Source organism: Diospyros lotus, chromosome 3 (genome assembly GCF_014633365.1).
Source record: "Diospyros lotus cultivar Yz01 chromosome 3, ASM1463336v1, whole genome shotgun sequence".
Lineage (NCBI taxonomy): Eukaryota > Viridiplantae > Streptophyta > Magnoliopsida > Ericales > Ebenaceae > Diospyros > Diospyros lotus.
This window is the reverse complement of record NC_068340.1, coordinates 41451805-41470819: the sequence shown is the minus strand read 5'-3', so window position 1 is coordinate 41470819 and position 19015 is coordinate 41451805. Positions and strand designations below refer to the sequence as shown.

Below are 19015 nucleotides of genomic sequence, written 5' to 3'. Positions count from 1 at the left end.
CAAGGGGTATTATGACCAAAATACCATGCGCCTCACGCGCCTCTATGCGCCTCAGAGGGATATTTTTGTCATTGATACACCTTTGTGTAGCCCAAGGTGTACACAAAGGTGTACCAATAGCATTTTCTTATTTTTTTTATTATTTTAGTTTTTAATTTTTTAAAACAGTAAAAATGTATTTATTTTTATATTTTTAAAAATTATAAAAAAATTAAAATAATAAAAACTCGATTGCTTTTATAAAAAAAATATTTTTAAAATAAAAAACTAAAAATAAATTTAAAATTAAAAAGCTAACCCAGGTCTCTCCGTACACTCATTGATTCGATTGCTTTTATAAAAAATATTAAAAAAAAAAAAACTAAAAATGAATTTAAAATTAAAAAGCTCACCGTGGTCTCTCCGTACATTCATTGATCAGATTCTTTCTTAGTCTCGAAGTTTAAAATTGAACTGAAGAGACGTTTATAGTCTCTCCATTCACTGATGGATCATATGCTTTCTTAGTCTCGAAGTTGGAGTACTGATCAATAGTCTCATCGCCTTCTCGCTCTCTTCTCTCTCTCTCTCTCCGCACCAGCATTGGAATCTTTATTTGTAACCACATCTTCGCTGTTCTTCATTTTGTTTGGTAGAATTGTTTGCGTGTTTGATCTTTTCCTGATGATCAACAGCCTGTAATTTCTAATTAAACATCTTCGTGGTTTTTATGAATCGCTGCAGCGATCGCAGTTAAGTTGTTTCGTCTATGGCTTATGTACCGCCGCACATGCGGCACGCTAAGGATGCAGAAAAGCCGCCTCCCAAGCCAGAGCTTCTCGTTCCACAGTTTTGGAGGAGCCAGAATTTTGGCTCGACTTCTAGGTCTAACGTGGGGAGAGGGAAAGGGCATAACCAGCCGTCTTCGCAGGCTGGGAAAATTGAGTATGCAAATAATACTATATATAGATGGATTGCTACTGGTTCGCCAGGTGATGGCCAGTTTCCTTCTTATGCTGGCCTGGAGACCATTTCTTTGAAATCCTTTGAGCAGAGATCGGCAAAACCGCCTCTGATTTTGGTGCTGGACGCTAACGTAGCCCAAGGTATTTTGCTAGAAGTATTTCGTGAGATAGATTTCAATTCACATTAATCCATTCCACGCTTTTTAGATGTTAAGGAGTCCGATGGAGATGTTCGCAAAAGGCCATGGGAGTATGTGGCTGAAAACGTACAAGAATTCCTCCTTTCTTCTTTCCAAAATGTGCTCAAAGCAAGGGAGAGCAAGGAATTAGAAGGAAAGCCAACCCTGGTTGCTAGGTTTGGCAAAATACTTTTTCGTGGGTTAGTAGTCGTGGCTTTTGTTTAGTCCCATCTCTGGTAATCTTGTTCTTGAACCAATCTTGGCATTCTATTGTGTTCGAAATGTCTAGGTTAACTAAGTTACGAGGTATATCTGATTTCAACAAAGTTCTATCTCCAAAATTGTTTTGTTACTTCAAAATTATAATAGATATTATAGTAAATTATTGTCCCACAACTTTTAGTACCTTGAGCATTGCTGTGTATGAGTTACAAGTCAAAAGGAGTGTCAGCATCTTTAACAGACACTTGGGACGCAGGAGATCTTTAACCAATGTAGAAGCTGCAGAAAGGAAATCAGTTTCCGAAACCACCTTGAGGAAAATGAAGAGATCATTCTATACAAATCTCCCTGTTGCATTTATCCAACATGTTACAAGTGAAGCTGTTCCAAAGATTGGACTTGACTTTGCAGAAGAAAATGAGTTTTACCACGTGCAGGTTTTCTCTCACTGGCCTCTTGTTTTATATAATAATAAAATGGGTCACGCTATTTGTATAGAACCTCTTTTACATATGGGTTTATAGATAAGGTAAAAAAAAAAAAAAAAGACTATTTTGTCCCCCTTTTTGTTATCTCTATTGTAGAGATTAACACCTCGCAAAACAACCACAAGAACTGATTGTTAGGGCAAAGAAAACAACAAAATAGTAAATAAAATTACACGAACAGTAAGCTGGGAAAATAAGAACATCAAACTCCCTTTCGACACTCGGCAATGGAGAAGAAGAAGCTGGATTTGCAAGGTTCGGCTTTGATTGGTCCAACACCCACAAAAGGTACCCTAGAATCGGTTCCAAGAACAACCCAAGAACCGCATTCAATCGACACCCAAAACAACCTTAATCACAAAACCCACAACCGAGAATTGCACACCCACACAAGGACGAAGAAACCCCACCAAGGAGAACCCTCTTCTCACTCTCTTCTCGCATTCTTCTCTGTTCGACGCCTCCTATTTCCCCAATATATCAATACAAATAACCTCCCAAAAACCAGATAGAGATCTCTAAGGATGAGGATAACCATCGGGTTATCCGATAGATTGAGATAAGGTAGAAGAAACAAACCTGCATGGAATCAGTCAAAGGAAGAAATCCAAGCCTCCGTTGGAATCGGGAGAACAAATGCCTTCAACAAAAATGAAGAAACTAGGTCAACATAGGATATATATATATATATATATGTGAGCTTTGTGATAAGGTATTGTGGGTTGTGGACAAATGGGCTTAGTCTTTGGGTTTGAGTAGTTGGGCCAAGCCCAGCTTTCCTCAAACCCAAAGTAAATGTGTTTGGGCCATCTTCTTGTTGGGCCACTTATTTGTGGGATTGGACCTCTCAACAAAAAACTATCAATCCTGGGCCGAGGTCTATGATAGACAACTTACCCAACCAAATACATCATCACCTTGGACTTGTTGGGTATTACACCTCAACATCTATCACCATTTTACCCTTTTTCTGTCATCTCTCTCCCTCCTTCTCTCCTCTCTTTTGCTTCTCCTCCCCCCTTCAGCATCGCCCACCGCTGCCTCGCTTGGCCGACGGCCACTGCTCGCCTCTCACCTCTCACCTGCCTCACCTCTCTCTTCCTCCTCCTCTCCTCTCTTAATTGATGACTAATGCACATATTAATAAATTTAATTTATTTAAACAGAAAAGAAAGATTAAAAGTATATAACCTCATCAAAAAATTTCTCAGCCAGATGCTCAATTCTCAGTACCCTGCCAACAACTGGTGCAACATTCTTATGCCACACAATCTTGTGCATTTTGTCAAACTCGATACCATCATCAATGAGGATGACATCAATTCTTGCAGTCTTGAAACAAATTGAGCTAATATGTTGCAAACCCAGAGCCGGCCTTGGGCTAGGGCCACAGCCCAGGGCCCACAAGTGAGGGGGGCACAATTTGTTTTTTAAACTTATGTATATATATGTATAAAAAATTAAAAAGAAATTAACAAAAGAAGTTGCCACTTGTACCATGTCAAAAGAAGATTTCATTGCTATTTTTATTTTATTGGTACATGTGATCATTGTTTTTATTTCGATTAATTGTGGAGGATAAAAGTAGGGGTGTCGATGGTTCGGATTGGTCCAATTCTATAAGAATCTAATAACCGAACCATTTTTAAAGGTTTCAAAAAAAATAAGAACCGTAATTGAACCATTACATATATAAAACCAAGCCATGACCAATTCGTCACACCGAACCGGTTTCGGTTCGATTTCGATTCTATCCAATTAACATTTAATTTCTAAATATTTTCAAAAAATATAAAATTACAAATAAATTTGTTAATTAAAATAAACCCATAACTTCATTAATGTTTCAAGTTTTAAAGTAAAAGTAAAAAAAAAATAATTCATAGACTATCTCATCAAATGAGATTACATCGACCATTTAGTATAGCAATAGCGCATAAAATATTAGAAATAAAAAAGTTCATGAATCTCGCTAGTTTATTAAGAAGTGATACTATTTATGCATATGTATATATATATACTCAAAAAATTATAATATATATATAAGTATAATATCCGTTCCAGTTCGGTTCGAACCATGGTTTGAAAAAAAAAAATCAGTAACCAAACTAAATATATTGATTCTTAATTTTTTATAATCAAAACCTAACCATTGAACTATAGTACCAATCCAAAAGGTATGGTTCAGTCCAATTCACCGTTTTTTGGATATTTTTTGACAACCCTAGATGAAAGGAAGATTGATCAAATCAAGAAATGTTTACGGAGATTTAGGAGGAAGTATGTAGACTCAAATATGTTGTTTTCATTTTTTAATGCAATATTTACAATGCAAGGTACTATTTTTCCTTCATTTAGGGTTTTGTTCCATTGGATTTTTCCCAAATAAGGTTTTAATGAGGCCTCAAATTATTTTTTCTTATCTTTTATAAATTCTTATAATTTTAATAAAATTAATTAATTAATATTTTTTATTTTTTATTTAATTTATATAAAGAGGCTCACTTGAAAAAATTGTAAATCACCTGTAAAACTATTTCTGTACAAATAGTATTTTCCTAATAAAATAGTAATTAAAGGTTTGATTGCTGAACTATGTTGTGTAGCTATCTGATAGCATGCAACCAGGCTTAACTATCGCATGCAAATGTGGAGTGATGGAAGATTGTAAAAAGCTCCAACTCCTTGATGGACAGGCAAGTTTTCTTCCTCTTGAGAACTAAATTTATATTGGTGTTACGATTATAGTAGCTGATAAAAGTGTCACCAATTTTCCTACAATGCTAAAATAATATTAAGGAAAAGGTCTGGTGCTTTGATAAGGGTCAATGCTCCAGAAGACGTTGATCTCTTCATCTGGCTGTTATTACCGTTTACTCTCATGAACCATCTTTATTTTTTTATTTAGTAAAACTACTAAAGAGCTAGATCTGCTATAAGCTTCTGGAGTCTTCCATTGATTTCATGTTCTTTCCTTGTAGAATGAAATTACCATCCAAGTGCGCCATCTTGTTTTTAATGTTTCCTGTCTTGATAAGAAGCTAGACCTGACGCTCATGCTGAATACCAAGGAAGCATCAACAGATTTAACAGTAAGTCATTTTACGCTGAGCTGGAACTATCAAGTTCTTTGGTTCTCTGTAGGCAACTGGAAAATCTGTTTTGGGTGGTTGGAATTAGTTTTGGCACTTGTTCTGGATGCTGACTGTCCTTAGGTGCTGGAAATTGCGCTGAAGAACACTGTCATCTCTCTTCTTACCGGATAAGAGGCAAAGTTATATTTTTCGGTAGTATTAGTGCTTACTAATATGAAGCCTTCATTTGTCGTCCTCTGGTGTGCAATTCTCTAACAACAATGATTGTCAGGATTAGAGTTAGTGATTGCTAGCTTAACTTGGGGTGAACTCTTCACTAGTATCAATTTTCCCAGGAACAGATGCAGCCAATCATTTGCTCTGTCCGTTGTTTTTGAGTCTATTAAAAAGCTTAACTTGGTATTTTTCTTAACTTGGTGTGGTTAGGTTTTCATACCCATTTTCCACTTGTCTTAAAGTTATTATTATTATTATTATTATTTTGATTATTTCTTTGGATATTTTGCCTAAATGAAGATACGATAAAAGATAGAAATACATGAAAATTTAAAAATCATGTAGTCGACCCCACATAATGAGATAAAGGTTAAATATGTTGTGAATATGTTGTTGTTTATTTCTTTGGATGTTTTATGTTCACAACTGCTAAAAGATGTCAAAAACAGAGTTTGTCCGTCCTTTTTCCTTGAATTTCAGGGTTTGTATTTACTGAAATCATTTCCAACTTTTCCATCTCCAGTTTTGCATTTCATATCCTGTTGTCTCTTTGTACAAGAAATTTAGACAATGTGATCATTTGTTGAATATAAATAAATTTCTTTTTCCCTGTTATCTGAAATATATGTTCCAAATGGTTGCGTAGAAAATTTGTTCAATTATTTTATATTGCAATGTCACGTTATATATAATATTATAATATCAAAATGTTAATAGTTATATTGTTACTAGTGTAATGTTAGTACTATTAATAAGTTTATAATTTTAATGATAACAATTTTATTAATAATATTAGTATACTAAAATTCTAAAAAAATTAGATTGATGTGATATGATTATTATTATTATTACTTACACAATATGCATGATACTGCTGATATCATAATATCAACAATAATCATTATTGGTACTGATTATTGATTTTATTTATTTTCTATAATTTGAGAAATTTAGTAATGCTATTGCTAATATCATATTATTTTCATTATTTTATCATTTTTTATGTTCAATATGAAGATTATATTTCTATCAGTATAGTGTTACTGATTTTGAATCAAATTTAAAATTCATATTGATATTTATTTACAAGCAAATTAATATTGGGTTAGTTGCCATTTCGATCTTCCCAAAGCCAAAGGAGTGGTATAGTTAATATCGCTTTGAAATGCTATGCCAGGATGATGAGAGACACTGCATCGGGAATCTAATCAATTCTGCAGTTCTAAATTCAGAAGTGAAGGGTGGGTTAAGATGGCCCTTGGGACAGGAGACTTCTGGTGGCAGGTTCACTGTTGTTGGGGCTTGGCACACAAATGATAAAATATTTCAGGGTTCATCAATGAGACTTAAGGTTCGGGATGCAGATCGATTTGATTTCCGAACTTCTGTTGGGGAAGTTACAAGAGAGGTCAGTCTGAAGATGACTGAAATTTCGGAACCGCTGGTAAGCTTTTTGTGCAAATTGGATGGTTCTGTAAATCTGTCTTGGCCTTTTTATGTAAACCATTCAGTCTTTGTTCTATTATTGTCTTCTCATATCTCTGTTCTTCCTATTTGCAGAAGCAGAATGATCAAGTCGACTTGGTTACTACAATGCTGGAAGACAACCTGAGGTTGATATGGGAGTGCTTCTTGGATTGTGACTGTTCTTTCGAGTAAATGCCCCGTACGTTGTTACTGAGCCATTATGCTCGTATTTTGATCCATGTATGTGCTGCAGTGTGATGCTTCAATATGTATAAAGAAGCAATAGATAATGAAACTGAGACTGAAGGAGAATGTTTTCTGTAGTGATGGAGATTGAACTTGAACTACATTTGAACTATTTTTTGTCTCCCACATCATCACCCAGATTGTTACAAAAATGATATATGATTTCTGAATGGTTGATGAACTTGCTTGTTATAGCCTGCCATATAAATATTTGTCACAGGTCTAGGGGTATTAGACGGCCAATATTGTAATTGAATTATAATAATTTGTTTAGAGATAGTTTATAATTTTGTTAAGAGCACATAAATACTGTTCTTCTAGAATATGATTTCAGTTAATAAATAACTAATACTTATAAAAAATTATTTGTGCTACGGAATGATAATTGACTTTTAGTGTTCCCTTTAATCAATTCCTTCTCAATTTCCTTTCTGATATCTCTCTCTCTCTCTCTCTCTCTATTCCCTCTCAATTCAGTCTCCCATCTCTCCCTTGTTCTCTAATTTTCCCCTCTCAATTCAGTCTACTATCTCTCCCTTGATCTCTAATTTTCCCCTCTCAATTCAGTCTACTATCTCTCCCTTGTTCTCTAATTTTCCCTTGGATTCTTCCAAATTCCTATCAAAACCTTACCCAAACTCTAAGAACATGACAATATTATATTTATTCTATGCAATTCACAAGTCAAATGCAGGGCACATTCAATTCCAATATTGACGCGAACTATGCCCAAAATTCCAAAATGCTGTTCAAGCATGCTAATAAACCATAATAGAAGCAATAACTCAATATACATACATGCCTTTATTTCCTAAACAATGCCTGTTTTAGGAATTAGGCTTGATGGGCCACTTCTGTTGATCTTGATACTGTAGTAGAGTTCTTCTTCTTTGCTCTCTGCAATGCAATGTGTATAGACTTTTGTATTAAAATAGAAGAAGGGTGTGGATATTTGAATCATATATATATCATCAGTCTATGCTAGAATTCTGTAACCAGAAGATGCAGGTAAAAGATAGAAGGAATGAAACCAACCATGCCAGCCAGGGTGTTTTTCCATGCTTTCAACCATGCCAGCGGCCAGGTTGAGGGATGAGCTGTCAAATAGCACAGGCTGTCCTTGACACTTTTAAAATAATAAAGAAATTTTATGAGTCTCGGCGACGAAGGAGAAAGGCCATTCCTAAGGAATAAAATGACTAAGGAAGTGAGTTAGGTATAGGAGTTCAGGGTTAATTGAAAAGGTGTGAGTTTGAGTTCATTTAATAAGTTAAGAAAATATGGTGTAATAGAAAACATAAACCCAGACTCGATGTGCTGGGGGCTAATGGCTATAAAGCCAGTCAGAAGATAGGCCGCATGGTAGCTCGGAGAGGGGACCATCACCTGGCAGTCTTTCGGAAAACGGAACTCCCGTGTACAAGTCCCTAGCTCGTGGAATTTTGTTTTAAAGGGGAATCTCTTGAATACCTCTCCCCCCTGACTTTCTTCGGCAATTTGCTCGCCGACACTAAGAGCAATTTCTGGAGCCATCTCTTCCGTGACCCCCCAGCTTGCGAGCTCGTCCCCTCGGTGTTATGCATCTCTACCGCAATGCAATCTTCGGAATTTGAAGTATCATCTTCTTCTATAATGTGATTGCAGTGCTTTTGATTTGATTTTCCTTGAACAGAAATGGACATCTGTAGTGAAAGAAAGAATAGTCAGGCCGTAATTCCCAGACCAAACCTCAGAGAACCAAAAGACCCTAAAGAAGGTATTCCCTATTTATAAGGTCACGCGTTTCACAATAGGGCGTCGCCTAAAGCGGGGGGCTAAGACTACAAATCCGATACTCCATAAAAAATTAACCCTAAAGTCAGCAAGCCCGAAGGCCTAGAAAATACCTAACAAATCGATTCAAATTGATGCACCAAGGAATGAGAGGTGACTCAAAAGAAAAACGCTAACAGAATCAGGAAGGCAAAGGGACCAAGGACCCTTAACTGACGATAAACGACCTAACGAAAGAAACCTCAAGGAAGATACTAAGGTCGCAATAAGCTTATCTATCGGTGAACCTCTAAGAAGGAAGAAGAAGAAGTGCAGGAGCTAGAATTGTCTCAAAATGACATAGTGAGAGGGAAAAGAATTCCCTTACGCTTATATAAGTTGGGTTGTTCTACCGTTGGATTGAGGGACCGACGAGCTACCCTAGATCTAACGGTGACACGTATAGTTATAGGGCTCACAAATATAATGGTTAAGCAGTTATAGGGAATGTGCGCATTAAATGAGTCTCAGATAAGACATGCGACATGAAACAACGTGATTTGAAATGATTGGGTAGAAGTATGAAAGGCGGATTGACAGTTTGCATAACCCAATTCCATCAACATACATCAGCTCACAGACTAAAAATCGCACTGCGAGCTGAGGGCTAGTGTTACAGGTATTTTTGAAACCACTTTTTATGGGCTGGAAACAGTCCAGTGGATCGACCCAACCTCTCAAAAGCCTAGTAAATCCTGATAATGCAAAATCCATTCCCAATTTTGTAAAACTGATAAAGACATTTTGTCTCCATAGTATTATCTTCCATTTTGGATTTTATGAAAATTATAAACACTTCACACTATAAATAGAGGTCGAAAACTATTATATAAGGAGAGACAATAATATACTGTTATTCTGTTGAAAAAACAAGAGAATAGTCGTGGATTAGACATTATTCTAGCCGAATCACGTGCGTACCGCTTGTTATTTATTTTATTTTTTTTCTTCTCCTTGCATTAGTGTGTATTCTTTCCCTGTGGGCCGATGAACCATGGTCGACCTGTTCTAAAAGCAAGAATGAGAAACTTAATATTTTTCAAAAAATAAAAAATAAAAATATGAAAAAAAGGGTAAATAGAAAAGATATAAAAACTTTCTTGTAAATATAATTTTCAATATATAAAATTATAAAAACAATTATTTAATATAACAATAAACATAAATTATATAATGCATTCAAATAAATATAAATATAAATTTTATGAATCATAACTTAATATTTAAAAAAATAATCAAACATATATTTAAGAAATAAATAATAAATTAAAAATATATTTTAGATATTTTTCTAATATTATGAAATGATCTTAAAACATTTTTAAAATTATAAAAATGTCTTGAAGATGTTTTTTGACTTTTTGAAAAATTCGAAACGACATGCTTGAAATATTTTCGTTCATCATAAATTTAATTAATCGATTAAATATTTAAATACTATAGGTTTATCATTAACCAATCATATTATTTGAACGATAAAAATAATATAAAATAAATATATATTATTTAAAAATAATATGCACTTATTTTTTGTTAACTTAAGAATAATGGTTAGCATTATTTTTAAGAATATAATTTTGTGACACTCCTTAATTAGGAGAAATAAATCTGATATAAAATGAAAATAAAAAAATCATATTTTTAAAAAAATAAGAAATAAAAATGTATGAAAAATGTGTAAATAAAAAAATATAGTATTTTTTATTTTTTGTAAATATAATTATTAACTTACAAAAATTATAAAAAATATTTATTCAACTTAAAAATAAACATAAATCTTATAATATATTTATATAAATTTTGAAAAAAAAAAAGCTGTCTATATCCTCTTTGAGATAAAAAAAAAAAATTTCATTTCTAATTTTTTTTAGATAAAAATATATTTTTAATATAATAAAACTCGTTTTTAACTAAGAGACGTTTAGGCTTATTTTCTTTATTATTATCAAATCATTTTTAATTTTTAATTTTTTAAAATAATAAAAATATATTTATTTTCCTATTTTTAAAAAAATAAAAAACTTAAAATAGTAAAAAATTATTTTAATTATTTTATTACAAATAGATTCAAAAATTTTAAAATATAAAAAATATATATTTTTAACGATTTTAAAATAAATATTCAAAACACAAAATTAAAAATCAATCCATCCTTTTAAAAGTAAAAGAAAAAAGGTGACCGTGGTCTCTCCGTACACTGATTGTTCATATTCTTTCTTAGTCTCGAAGTTTAAAATTGAACTGAAGTGACGCTTATAGTCTCTCCATTCACTGATGGATGGATCATATGCTTTCTCAGTCTCGAAGTTGGAGTACTGATCAGTAGTCTCAATCGCCTTCTCGCTCTCTTCTCTCTCTCTCTCCGTACCAGCATTGGAATCTTTATTTGTAAGCGCACATCTTCGCCGTTCTTGATTTTGCTTAGTAGAATTGTTTGCGTGTTTGATCTTTTCCTGATGATCCAACAGCCTGTGATTTCTAATCAAACAAGCCGCTGTGCGTATCATTCACTCACGGGTTCGGTGATTGTTGAAGTGATCGCAGTTAAGTTGTTTCGTCTATGGCTTATGTACCGCCGCACATGCGGCACGCTAAGGATGCAGAAAAGCCGCCTCCCAAGCCAGAGCTTCTCGTTCCACAGTTTCGGAGGAGCCTGAATTTTGGCTCGACTTCTAGATCTAACCTGGAGAGAGGGAAAGGGCATAACCAGCCGTCTTCGCAGGCTGAGGAAATTGAGTATGCATATTATTCTAAACATAGATGGTTTGTTACTGGTTCGCCAGGTGATGACCAGTTTCCTTCTTATGCTGGCCTGGAGACTATTTCTTTGAAATCCTTTGAGCAGAGATCGGCAGAACCGCCTCTGATGTTGGTGCTGGACGCTCACGTAGCCCAAGGTATTTTGCTAGAAGTATTTGGTGAAATAGATTTCAACTCACATTTTTCTTGGCTTGTTTCGATTGATTTCATGCATCTAATTTAATCCATTCCACGCTTTTTAGATGTTAAGGAGTCCGATGGAGATGTTCGCAAAAGGCCATGGGAGTATGTGGCTGAAAACGTACGAGAATTCCTCCTTTCTTCTTTCCAAAAGCAGGAATTAGAAGGAAAGCCAACCCTGCTTGCTAGGTTTGGCAAAATACTTTTTCCTGGGTTAGTAATCTCGGCCTTCTATTGTGTTCGAAATGTCTAGGTTAACTAAGTTACGAGGTATATCTGATTTCAACAAAGTTCTATCTCCAAAATTGTTATGTTACTTCAAAATTTTAATAGATATTATAGTAAATTATTGTCCCACAACTTTTAGTACCTTGAGCATTGCTGTGTATGAGTTGCAAGTCAAAAGGAGTATCAGCATCTTTAACAGATATTTGGGACGCAGGAAATCTTTAACCAATGTAGAAGCTGGAGAAAGGAAATCAGTTTCCGAAACCACCTTGAAGCAAATGAAGAGATATTTGTATACAAATCTCCCTGTTGCATTTATCCAACATGTTACAAGTGAAGCTGTTCCAAAGCTTGGACTTGAGTTTGCAGAAGAAAAGGAGTTGTACTACGTAGAGGTTTTCTCTCGCTGGCCTCTTCTTGTTTTATATAATAATAATAGTAATCAAAGGTTTGATTGCTGAACTATGTTGTCTAGCTATCTGATAGCATGCGACCAGACTCAGTTCTCTTATTCAAATGTAAAGTGATGGAAGATTGTAAAAAGCTCCAAGTCCATAAGGAACATAAGGCAAGTTTTCTTCCTCTTGAGAACTAAATTTATATCGGTGTTACGATTATAGTAGCTGATAATAGTGTCACCAATTTTCCTACAATGCTAAAATAATATCAAGGAAAAGGTCTGGTGCTTTGATAAGGGTCAATGCTCCAGAAGACGTTGATCTCTTCATCTGGCTGTTATTACCGTTTACATCACCTCATGAACCATCTTTATTTTTTTTATTTAGTAAAACTACTAAAGAGCTAGATCTGCTATAAGCTTATGGAGTCTTCCATTGATTTCATATGCTTTTCTTGTAGATTGAATTGACCCAAGTGCGCCATCTTACTTCTGATGTTTCCTGTCTTGATAAGAAGCTAGACCTGAGGCTCATTCTGTATACCAAGGAAGTATTTACAGTTTTTACAGTAAGTCATTTTATGCTGAGCTGGAACTGTTAAGTTCTTTGGTTCTCTGTAGGCAATTGGAAAATCTGTTTTGGGTGGTTGGAATTAGTTTTGGCACTTGTTCTGGATGCTGACTGTCCTTAGGTGCTGGAAATTGTGCTGAAGAACACTGTCATCTCTCTTCTTACTGGATAAGAGGCAAAGTTATATTTTTCAGTAGTATTAGTGCTTATTAATATGAAGCCGTCATTTGTCACCCTCTGGTATGCAATTCTCTAACATCAATGATTGTCAGGATTAGAGTTAGTGATTGCTAGCTTAACTTGGGGTGAACTCTTCACTTGTATCAATTTTCCCAGGAACAGATGCAGCCAATCAATTGCCCCTTTCCTTGTTTTTGAGTCTATTAAAAAGCTTAACTTGGTATTTTTCTTAACTTGGTGTGGTTAGGTTTTCATACCCATTTTCCACTTGTCCTAAAGTTATTATTATTATTATTTTTTGATTATTTCTTTGGATATTTTATGTTCACAACTGCTAAAAGATGTCAAAAATAGTTTGTCCCTCCTTTTTCCTGGAATTTCAGGGTGTGTATTTACTGAAATCATTTTCAACTTTTCCATCTCCAGTTTTGCATTTCATATCCTGTTGCTCTTTGTACAAGAAATTTAGACAATGTGATCATTTGTTGAATATAAAGAAATTTTTTTTACCTTGTAACCTGAAATATATGTTCCAAATGGTTGCGTAGAAAATTTGTTCAATTATTTTATATTGCAATGTCACGTTGTATATAATATTGTAATATCGAAATGTTAATAGTTAAATTGTTATTAGTGTAATGTTAGTACTATTAATAAGTTTATAATTTTAATGATAACAATTTTATTAATAATATTAGTATACTAAAATTCTGAAAAAAATTAGATTGATATGATATGATATGATTATCAATATACATGATACTGCTAATATCATAATATCAATAATAATCATTATTGATACTGATTATTGATTTTATTTATTTTCTACAATTTGAGAAATTTAGTAATGCTATTGCTAATATCATATTATTTTTATTATTTTATCATTTTTTATGTTTAATATGAAGATTATATTTCTATCAGTATAGTGTTACTGATTTTGAATCAAATTTAAAATTCATATTGATATTTATATACAAGTGAATTAATATTGGGTTAGTTGCCATTTCGATCTTCCCAAAGCCAAAGGAGTGGCATAGTTAATATCGTTTTGAAATACTATGCCAGGATGATGAGAAACACTGCATCAGGAATCTAGTCAATTCTGCAGTTCTAAATTCAGAAGTGAAGGGTGGGTTAAGATGGCCCTTGGGACAGGAGACTTCTGGTGGCAGGTTCACTGTTGTTAAGACTTGGCACACAAATGCTAAAATATTTCAGGGTTCATCAATGAGACTTAAGGTTCGGGATGCAGATCGATTTGATTTCCTGACTTCTGTTGGGGAAGTTGCAAGAGAGGTCAGTCTGAAGATGACTGAAATTTCGGAACCGCTGGTAAGCTTTTTGTGCAAATTGGATGGTTCTGTAAATCTGTCTTGGCCTTTTTATGTAAACCATTCAGTCTTTGTTCTATTGTTGTCTTCTTATATCTCTGTTCTTCCTATTTGCAGAAGCAGAATGATCAAGTCGACTTGGTTACTAGAATGCTCGAAGACAACCTGAGGTTGATATGGGAGTGCTTCTTGGATTGTGACTGTTCTTTCGAGTAAATGCCCTTACGTTGTTTCTGAGCCATTACGCTCGTATTTTGATCCATGTATGTGCTGCAGTGTGATGCTTCAATATGTATAAAGAAGCAATAGACAATGAAACTGAGACTGAAGGAGAATGTTTTTGGTAGTGATGGAGATTGAACTTGAACTACATTTGAACTATTTTATGTTTCCTACATCATCACCCAGATTGTTACAGAAATGGTATATGATTTCTGAATGGTTGATGAACTTGCTTGTTATAGCCTGCCATATAAATATTTGTCCCGGCCGAGGGGTATTACAGGGGCAATACTGTAATTGAATTACAATAGTTTGTTTGGAGATATTTTATAATTGTGTTAAGAGCACATGAGTATTATTATTCTAGAATATGATTTCATTTAGCAATTAACCAATTTGTCGAAGGATGGGGATTATGCTGCGAATAATAATTGACTTTTAGTCTTTCCTCTAATCAATTCCTTGTTAATTTTCTTTCTGATTTCTCTCAATTCTGCCCCCCCCCCCCCCCCCCCCAACCCCTCTCTCTCTCTCTCGATCTATCTCTATTATCTTTATTCCCTCTCAATTCAATCTACTATCTCTCCCTTTTCCTCTAATTTTTCTTGGATTCTTCCAAATTCCTATCAAAATCTTACCCAAACCCTAGGAACAGGACAATATTATATTTATTCTATGCAATTCACAAGTCAAATGCAGGGCACATTCAATTCCAATATTGACACGAACCATGCCCAAAATTCCAAAATGCTGTTCAAGCATGCAAATAAACCATAGTTGAAGCAATAACTCAATATACATACATGCCTTTATTTCCTAAACAATGCCTGTTTTAGGAATTAGACTTGATGGGCCACTTCTGTTGATCTTGATACTGTAGTAGAGTTCTCCTTCTTTGCTCTCTGCAATGCAATGTGTATAGATTGTTGTATTAAATTAGAAGAAGGGTGTCGATACTTGAATCATATATATATATATCATCAGTCTATGCTAGAATTCTGTAACAAGAAGATGCAGGTAGAAGATAGAAGGAATGAAACCAACCATGCCAGCCAGGGTATTTTTCCATGCTTTCTCTAGTTCATTGTACACCACATCAATCGTCGGGCGACCTTTGCTCGACCTGGCAACACACAACACCGCGACCAGTAGTATCGATTCGAAGTCTACAATGTTGACAGTTCCTTTGATCCTCGGGTCTTCAAAGTCCGAGAGGGGGCGTTTCCCCATACTCACATCCTTTGCCTGCACAATGCATCATGTACTTTAGAACTCAATATCCATCTCTGCTTTTACTGCAGTGAGGTTGTGGGGGTTGGCCGTGACTTATAATTGTGGTTTCAGGTACGTGAGCGCGACTACCTTTGTGGTGAGCTGGTCTCGGGCTTCAAGATCGAGCTCGATGACTTTCTGCCCGGAGAGGATTTGGAGCATGACGATGCCGAAGCTGTAGATGTCGCTGGCGCAGGTGAGCTTGGCATTGGTCATGTACTCAGGATCCATGTACCCTATTGTTCCCCTCACATCTGTAAACACTTTACTCTCCTCCATATTCAGCATCCTCGCCAGCCCGAAATCCGACAGCTTCGCGTCCATCTTCTCCGTCAGCAAGATGTTCGTAAGCTGTTTCTCCAAATTACAGGCATGTATATACCATTGTTACACAACAATTTTGCACAAATTCTCTGTTGATCATATATATATATATATATATATATATGCATAAATACTTCTGAATTTGTTACCTTAATATCTCGGTGAACTAGGCAGCCATCTAAGCGTTGATGTAGATACTTGAGTGCCAGAGCACAATCCGTTAGAATCTTCACTCTTCTTTCCCATGTCAATGGCACATCTTTCCCTGAACATAATGATACAAACAGCCATGGATAACCTCAGTATGTATTGAACCCATTTTCCATCGGCAAGCTACCAAAAATTGCTAGTGTACGTAGGGTCGATTAGATGACTTAAGGGTCTTCCTCAAATGTTAATGGGGTCTAAACTTTAACCTAAGTTAGAAAAGAATTGATCAAAAGGCTTAATCATACATTAGCTTAAATTAGTTCTCTAGTGATGGAGGATAAATATTTTTGCTTGGACACATGACTTGGTCTTTGGATGACATGTATATATATATACTCTCTATCATGTTGTCAAGGGATAGGGAGGCATGGGTTCTCAAGTCACATCCTAAGCAACGGTTCAACGAGGATTATGCTTGACTCATCCTGAACTATATAAGCCTGATAATCCTAAATATAAAATGATCTAAGACTTCAGTTTACCTATTACTAACTTCTCGACTAATTCTCTAAATTGATTGATTACAGAGAAGTTATTTCTATGTGATGTATACTGGTAGGAGAATGAGGAGTTAATTACTGAGAAGATGTTGGGCTAGGTTTCCGGCGGAGCAGTACTCGTAAACCAGGTACTGGTCGCCGTCTTCCATGCAGAGGCCGAAGAGGCAGACGAGGTTCGGATGGCGAACGCCCGAAAGGCCGTCGACTTCCCTGGTAAACGAGTCGGAGGTGTTGTTCCGGTAGATCTGCTTGACGGCGATGACCTGGCCGCTCGGAAGAACGCCCTGAAACACCTGGCCGGCACTTCCTCTTCCCAGGCACTTCCGTTCGCCGCCGATGTTGATGGCGTTCTCGATCTCGGCCTTGGTGAATTGGTAGATCGTCGGCCACTTGGTGCTCTGCGACGTCTGCATAATCTTGGCGTCGCTTCGGGTCTTCTTGGTGACGTACTTCACCACCGCCAGCACCACCATCGCTCCGATGGTGGCCAGAAGCGTCGCCAGCATTAGTTTCGCCGTAGAAGCTGTGGATTGTAGACTCAAATGATTACTTTATTCATGAGCTAGCGTCAGCCATTGTTGCAGAATATATATATATATATATATAGGAATTATTATAAAGATAGCCAGAACGAAGAGAGCAAGGTGGACTCACATTTGAATCTGATGTAACCTGGCTCTGAAAGAACATGAAGAAGAAGAAGAAGAATAAATAGACGTACGTTAGTTGGCACCAGAAGTTATCCCCGCATGAGGGTATTTTGGTCATTTTAATCCATCAGATAATGAATTTTCATTTGTTAAATTTATTTATATATTTTTAAAAATATAAATAAATTTAAATATGTAATAATGAAATGTTTAAATTATTATGATAAAAAAAATAATTAAAATAATTTCATTCATGCTGTATGCGTACATACCAAAGACATCCAAAGCCATCATGCAGTTGAAAAAATCATCTAACGAGCCATCGTCCAATTTGGCGGCTGCAACCGCCGTCACAACGGCCACGCCGCACATGGCTCTCTCTCCACTCTCCTTCACCTTGTACTTTTCCAGCAGCCGATCTCTCAGCCATTGAATTGCACCGATGCAGTTCCCACATGCTTTGTCGAAGCTGTATCCCGGCTTACCGAACTGGGAGCAATCCTTCAAGGCGTCGCCGTAGCTTTCCTGCCCCTCTATCTGCGGCAACGACTCGCCGGAGCAGTGCAGGTTGTTGCTGCCGTTGAAGAGATAGTCGAAGCCGCAGGCGTGGACGGAGACAGAGGGCTGCAGCTCCGCGAAGGTGAGGTTGCCGCTGCACCTCGTCCACTCGTCTGGAGGGGGGAAGATGCTTCCCCGGCTAGCCTTCGCCTGATGGGCGAAGCCGGTGGACAGGGTGGCGAGGGCGTTCCGGCAGCAGAGAGTGGTCGGGAACCCGCCCCAGACCGTAATCTTCTCTTCGTCGGCAATGCAGTTGCCGGTCGGCCGGTAAGGGTATGAGCTGAAATTCAGAGCACAACCTAACGGAGAGAGGGAATGATAATCAACGGGGTTGTCAATTCCGACGAATGGGTATCTGAAGTTCAATTGAATTAGATATCAAATCAAAATTTTGTTTAATAAGACAGATATAATACCTCCATCACTGCTGGGGAGATCGCCGGAGACGGCGTGCACAAGGAATGTGGTGAAGTAGAAGAAGAAAGAGATCAGGGTGGCCGGAGGCGGCCGGCATCTAGTTCTCATCGCCGGAATCAATGGCAGCGTGAAGAAGAAGAAGAAGAAGAAGAAGAGGAAGAGCCTGCAGCCGCTGTATGCAATTACAAGAGTGGTAAAAACAATGGCAATAATTCATCACTCTTAAAGCTTTGGAAATGGCCGCAGATCTGAATTTATAGAGCAGTGGAAGTGTGGATCATCAGGATCGACGCCGGAAGCGGATATTCTTGTTTAAGCGGTGCCTAATTAATGGATCTTCTTTATCAATTGGCACGTACGGCGATTTGCAGAGAGTGGCATAGTTGGTATCGAGATTGCCGTTGACTTCGTAATCCAACGTTGCCTTTCATGGCATCTTGTTCTCCTCTTTTGTTGTCTTCTCTTGTGGAAATTGACAACCACCATGTCACAACCCACAAAATCTATACAACTTTACCTCATAATTGATGATCATCGATGCCT

At 36.3% G+C, this 19015-nt stretch overlaps 3 protein-coding genes across 8 annotated transcripts; 2 read left to right on the top strand and 1 right to left on the bottom strand.

Moving 5' to 3' along the window:
• The first annotated feature begins 474 nt into the window (after nt 1-474).
• Nucleotides 475-14906, top strand: LOC127796378 (uncharacterized). 5 transcript variants are annotated; one of them, XM_052328475.1, is made up of 8 exons: nt 475-597; nt 724-1085; nt 1152-1323; nt 12052-12232; nt 12313-12405; nt 12696-12803; nt 14054-14320; nt 14437-14906. In XM_052328475.1, exons 2-8 carry the CDS (start codon nt 749-751, stop codon nt 14533-14535), a joined length of 1257 nt encoding a protein of 418 aa, XP_052184435.1. In that variant the 5' UTR covers nt 475-597; nt 724-748; the 3' UTR covers nt 14536-14906. The 5 variants fall into 5 exon arrangements, with proteins under 5 accessions (XP_052184435.1, XP_052184437.1, XP_052184439.1 ...); XM_052328477.1 differs by lacking the exons at nt 724-1085; nt 1152-1323 and adding exons at nt 11138-11566; nt 11672-11822 and having other exon boundaries at nt 528-597; nt 14437-14903; XM_052328479.1 differs by lacking the exons at nt 724-1085; nt 1152-1323 and adding exons at nt 11205-11566; nt 11672-11822 and having other exon boundaries at nt 555-597; nt 14437-14903.
• On the top strand, nt 4819-7052 carry LOC127796379 (uncharacterized). The gene is made up of 3 exons (XM_052328481.1): nt 4819-4925; nt 6322-6588; nt 6705-7052. Exons 1-3 carry the CDS (start codon nt 4890-4892, stop codon nt 6801-6803), a joined length of 402 nt encoding a protein of 133 aa, XP_052184441.1. The 5' UTR covers nt 4819-4889; the 3' UTR covers nt 6804-7052.
• Nucleotides 14907-15202: 296 nt separating the features above from the next.
• LOC127797901 (proline-rich receptor-like protein kinase PERK3) lies at nt 15203-18939 on the bottom strand. 2 transcript variants are annotated; one of them, XM_052331097.1, is made up of 8 exons: nt 18472-18939; nt 17770-18354; nt 17502-17525; nt 16927-17370; nt 16287-16402; nt 15904-16164; nt 15586-15786; nt 15203-15443 (listed from the first exon to the last, which is right to left on the bottom strand). In XM_052331097.1, the coding sequence occupies exons 1-8, from the start codon at nt 18578-18580 to the stop codon at nt 15381-15383; spliced, it is 1803 nt and encodes a 600-aa protein (XP_052187057.1). In that variant the 5' UTR covers nt 18581-18939; the 3' UTR covers nt 15203-15380. The 2 variants fall into 2 exon arrangements, with proteins under 2 accessions (XP_052187057.1, XP_052187058.1); XM_052331098.1 differs by lacking the exon at nt 17502-17525.
• Between the last annotated feature and the right edge of the window lie 76 nt (nt 18940-19015).

What these genes read in the sequence shown, in the direction of transcription:
- LOC127796378 (XM_052328475.1), top strand. Translation starts at nt 749, where the DNA reads ATGGCTTATGTACCGCCGCACATGCGGCACGCTAAGGATGCAGAAAAG. An exon ending in GGACGCTAACGTAGCCCAAG is followed by an intron (nt 1,086 to 1,151) that starts GTATTTTGCTAG and finishes CACGCTTTTTAG; the next exon opens with ATGTTAAGGAGTCCGATGGA. An exon ending in AAGTATTTACAGTTTTTACA is followed by an intron (nt 12,804 to 14,053) that starts GTAAGTCATTTT and finishes ATACTATGCCAG; the next exon opens with GATGATGAGAAACACTGCAT.
- LOC127796379 (XM_052328481.1), top strand. Translation starts at nt 4,890, where the DNA reads ATGCTGAATACCAAGGAAGCATCAACAGATTTAACA. An exon ending in AAGCATCAACAGATTTAACA is followed by an intron (nt 4,926 to 6,321) that starts GTAAGTCATTTT and finishes ATGCTATGCCAG; the next exon opens with GATGATGAGAGACACTGCAT. An exon ending in CTGAAATTTCGGAACCGCTG is followed by an intron (nt 6,589 to 6,704) that starts GTAAGCTTTTTG and finishes TCCTATTTGCAG; the next exon opens with AAGCAGAATGATCAAGTCGA.
- LOC127797901 (XM_052331097.1), bottom strand. Translation starts at nt 18,580, where the DNA reads ATGAGAACTAGATGCCGGCCGCCTCCGGCCACCCTGATCTCTTTCTTC. An exon ending in CCTAGCCCAACATCTTCTCA is followed by an intron (nt 16,403 to 16,926) that starts GTAATTAACTCC and finishes CATTATGTTCAG; the next exon opens with GGAAAGATGTGCCATTGACA. An exon ending in GAGACCAGCTCACCACAAAG is followed by an intron (nt 15,787 to 15,903) that starts GTAGTCGCGCTC and finishes TGCATTGTGCAG; the next exon opens with GCAAAGGATGTGAGTATGGG.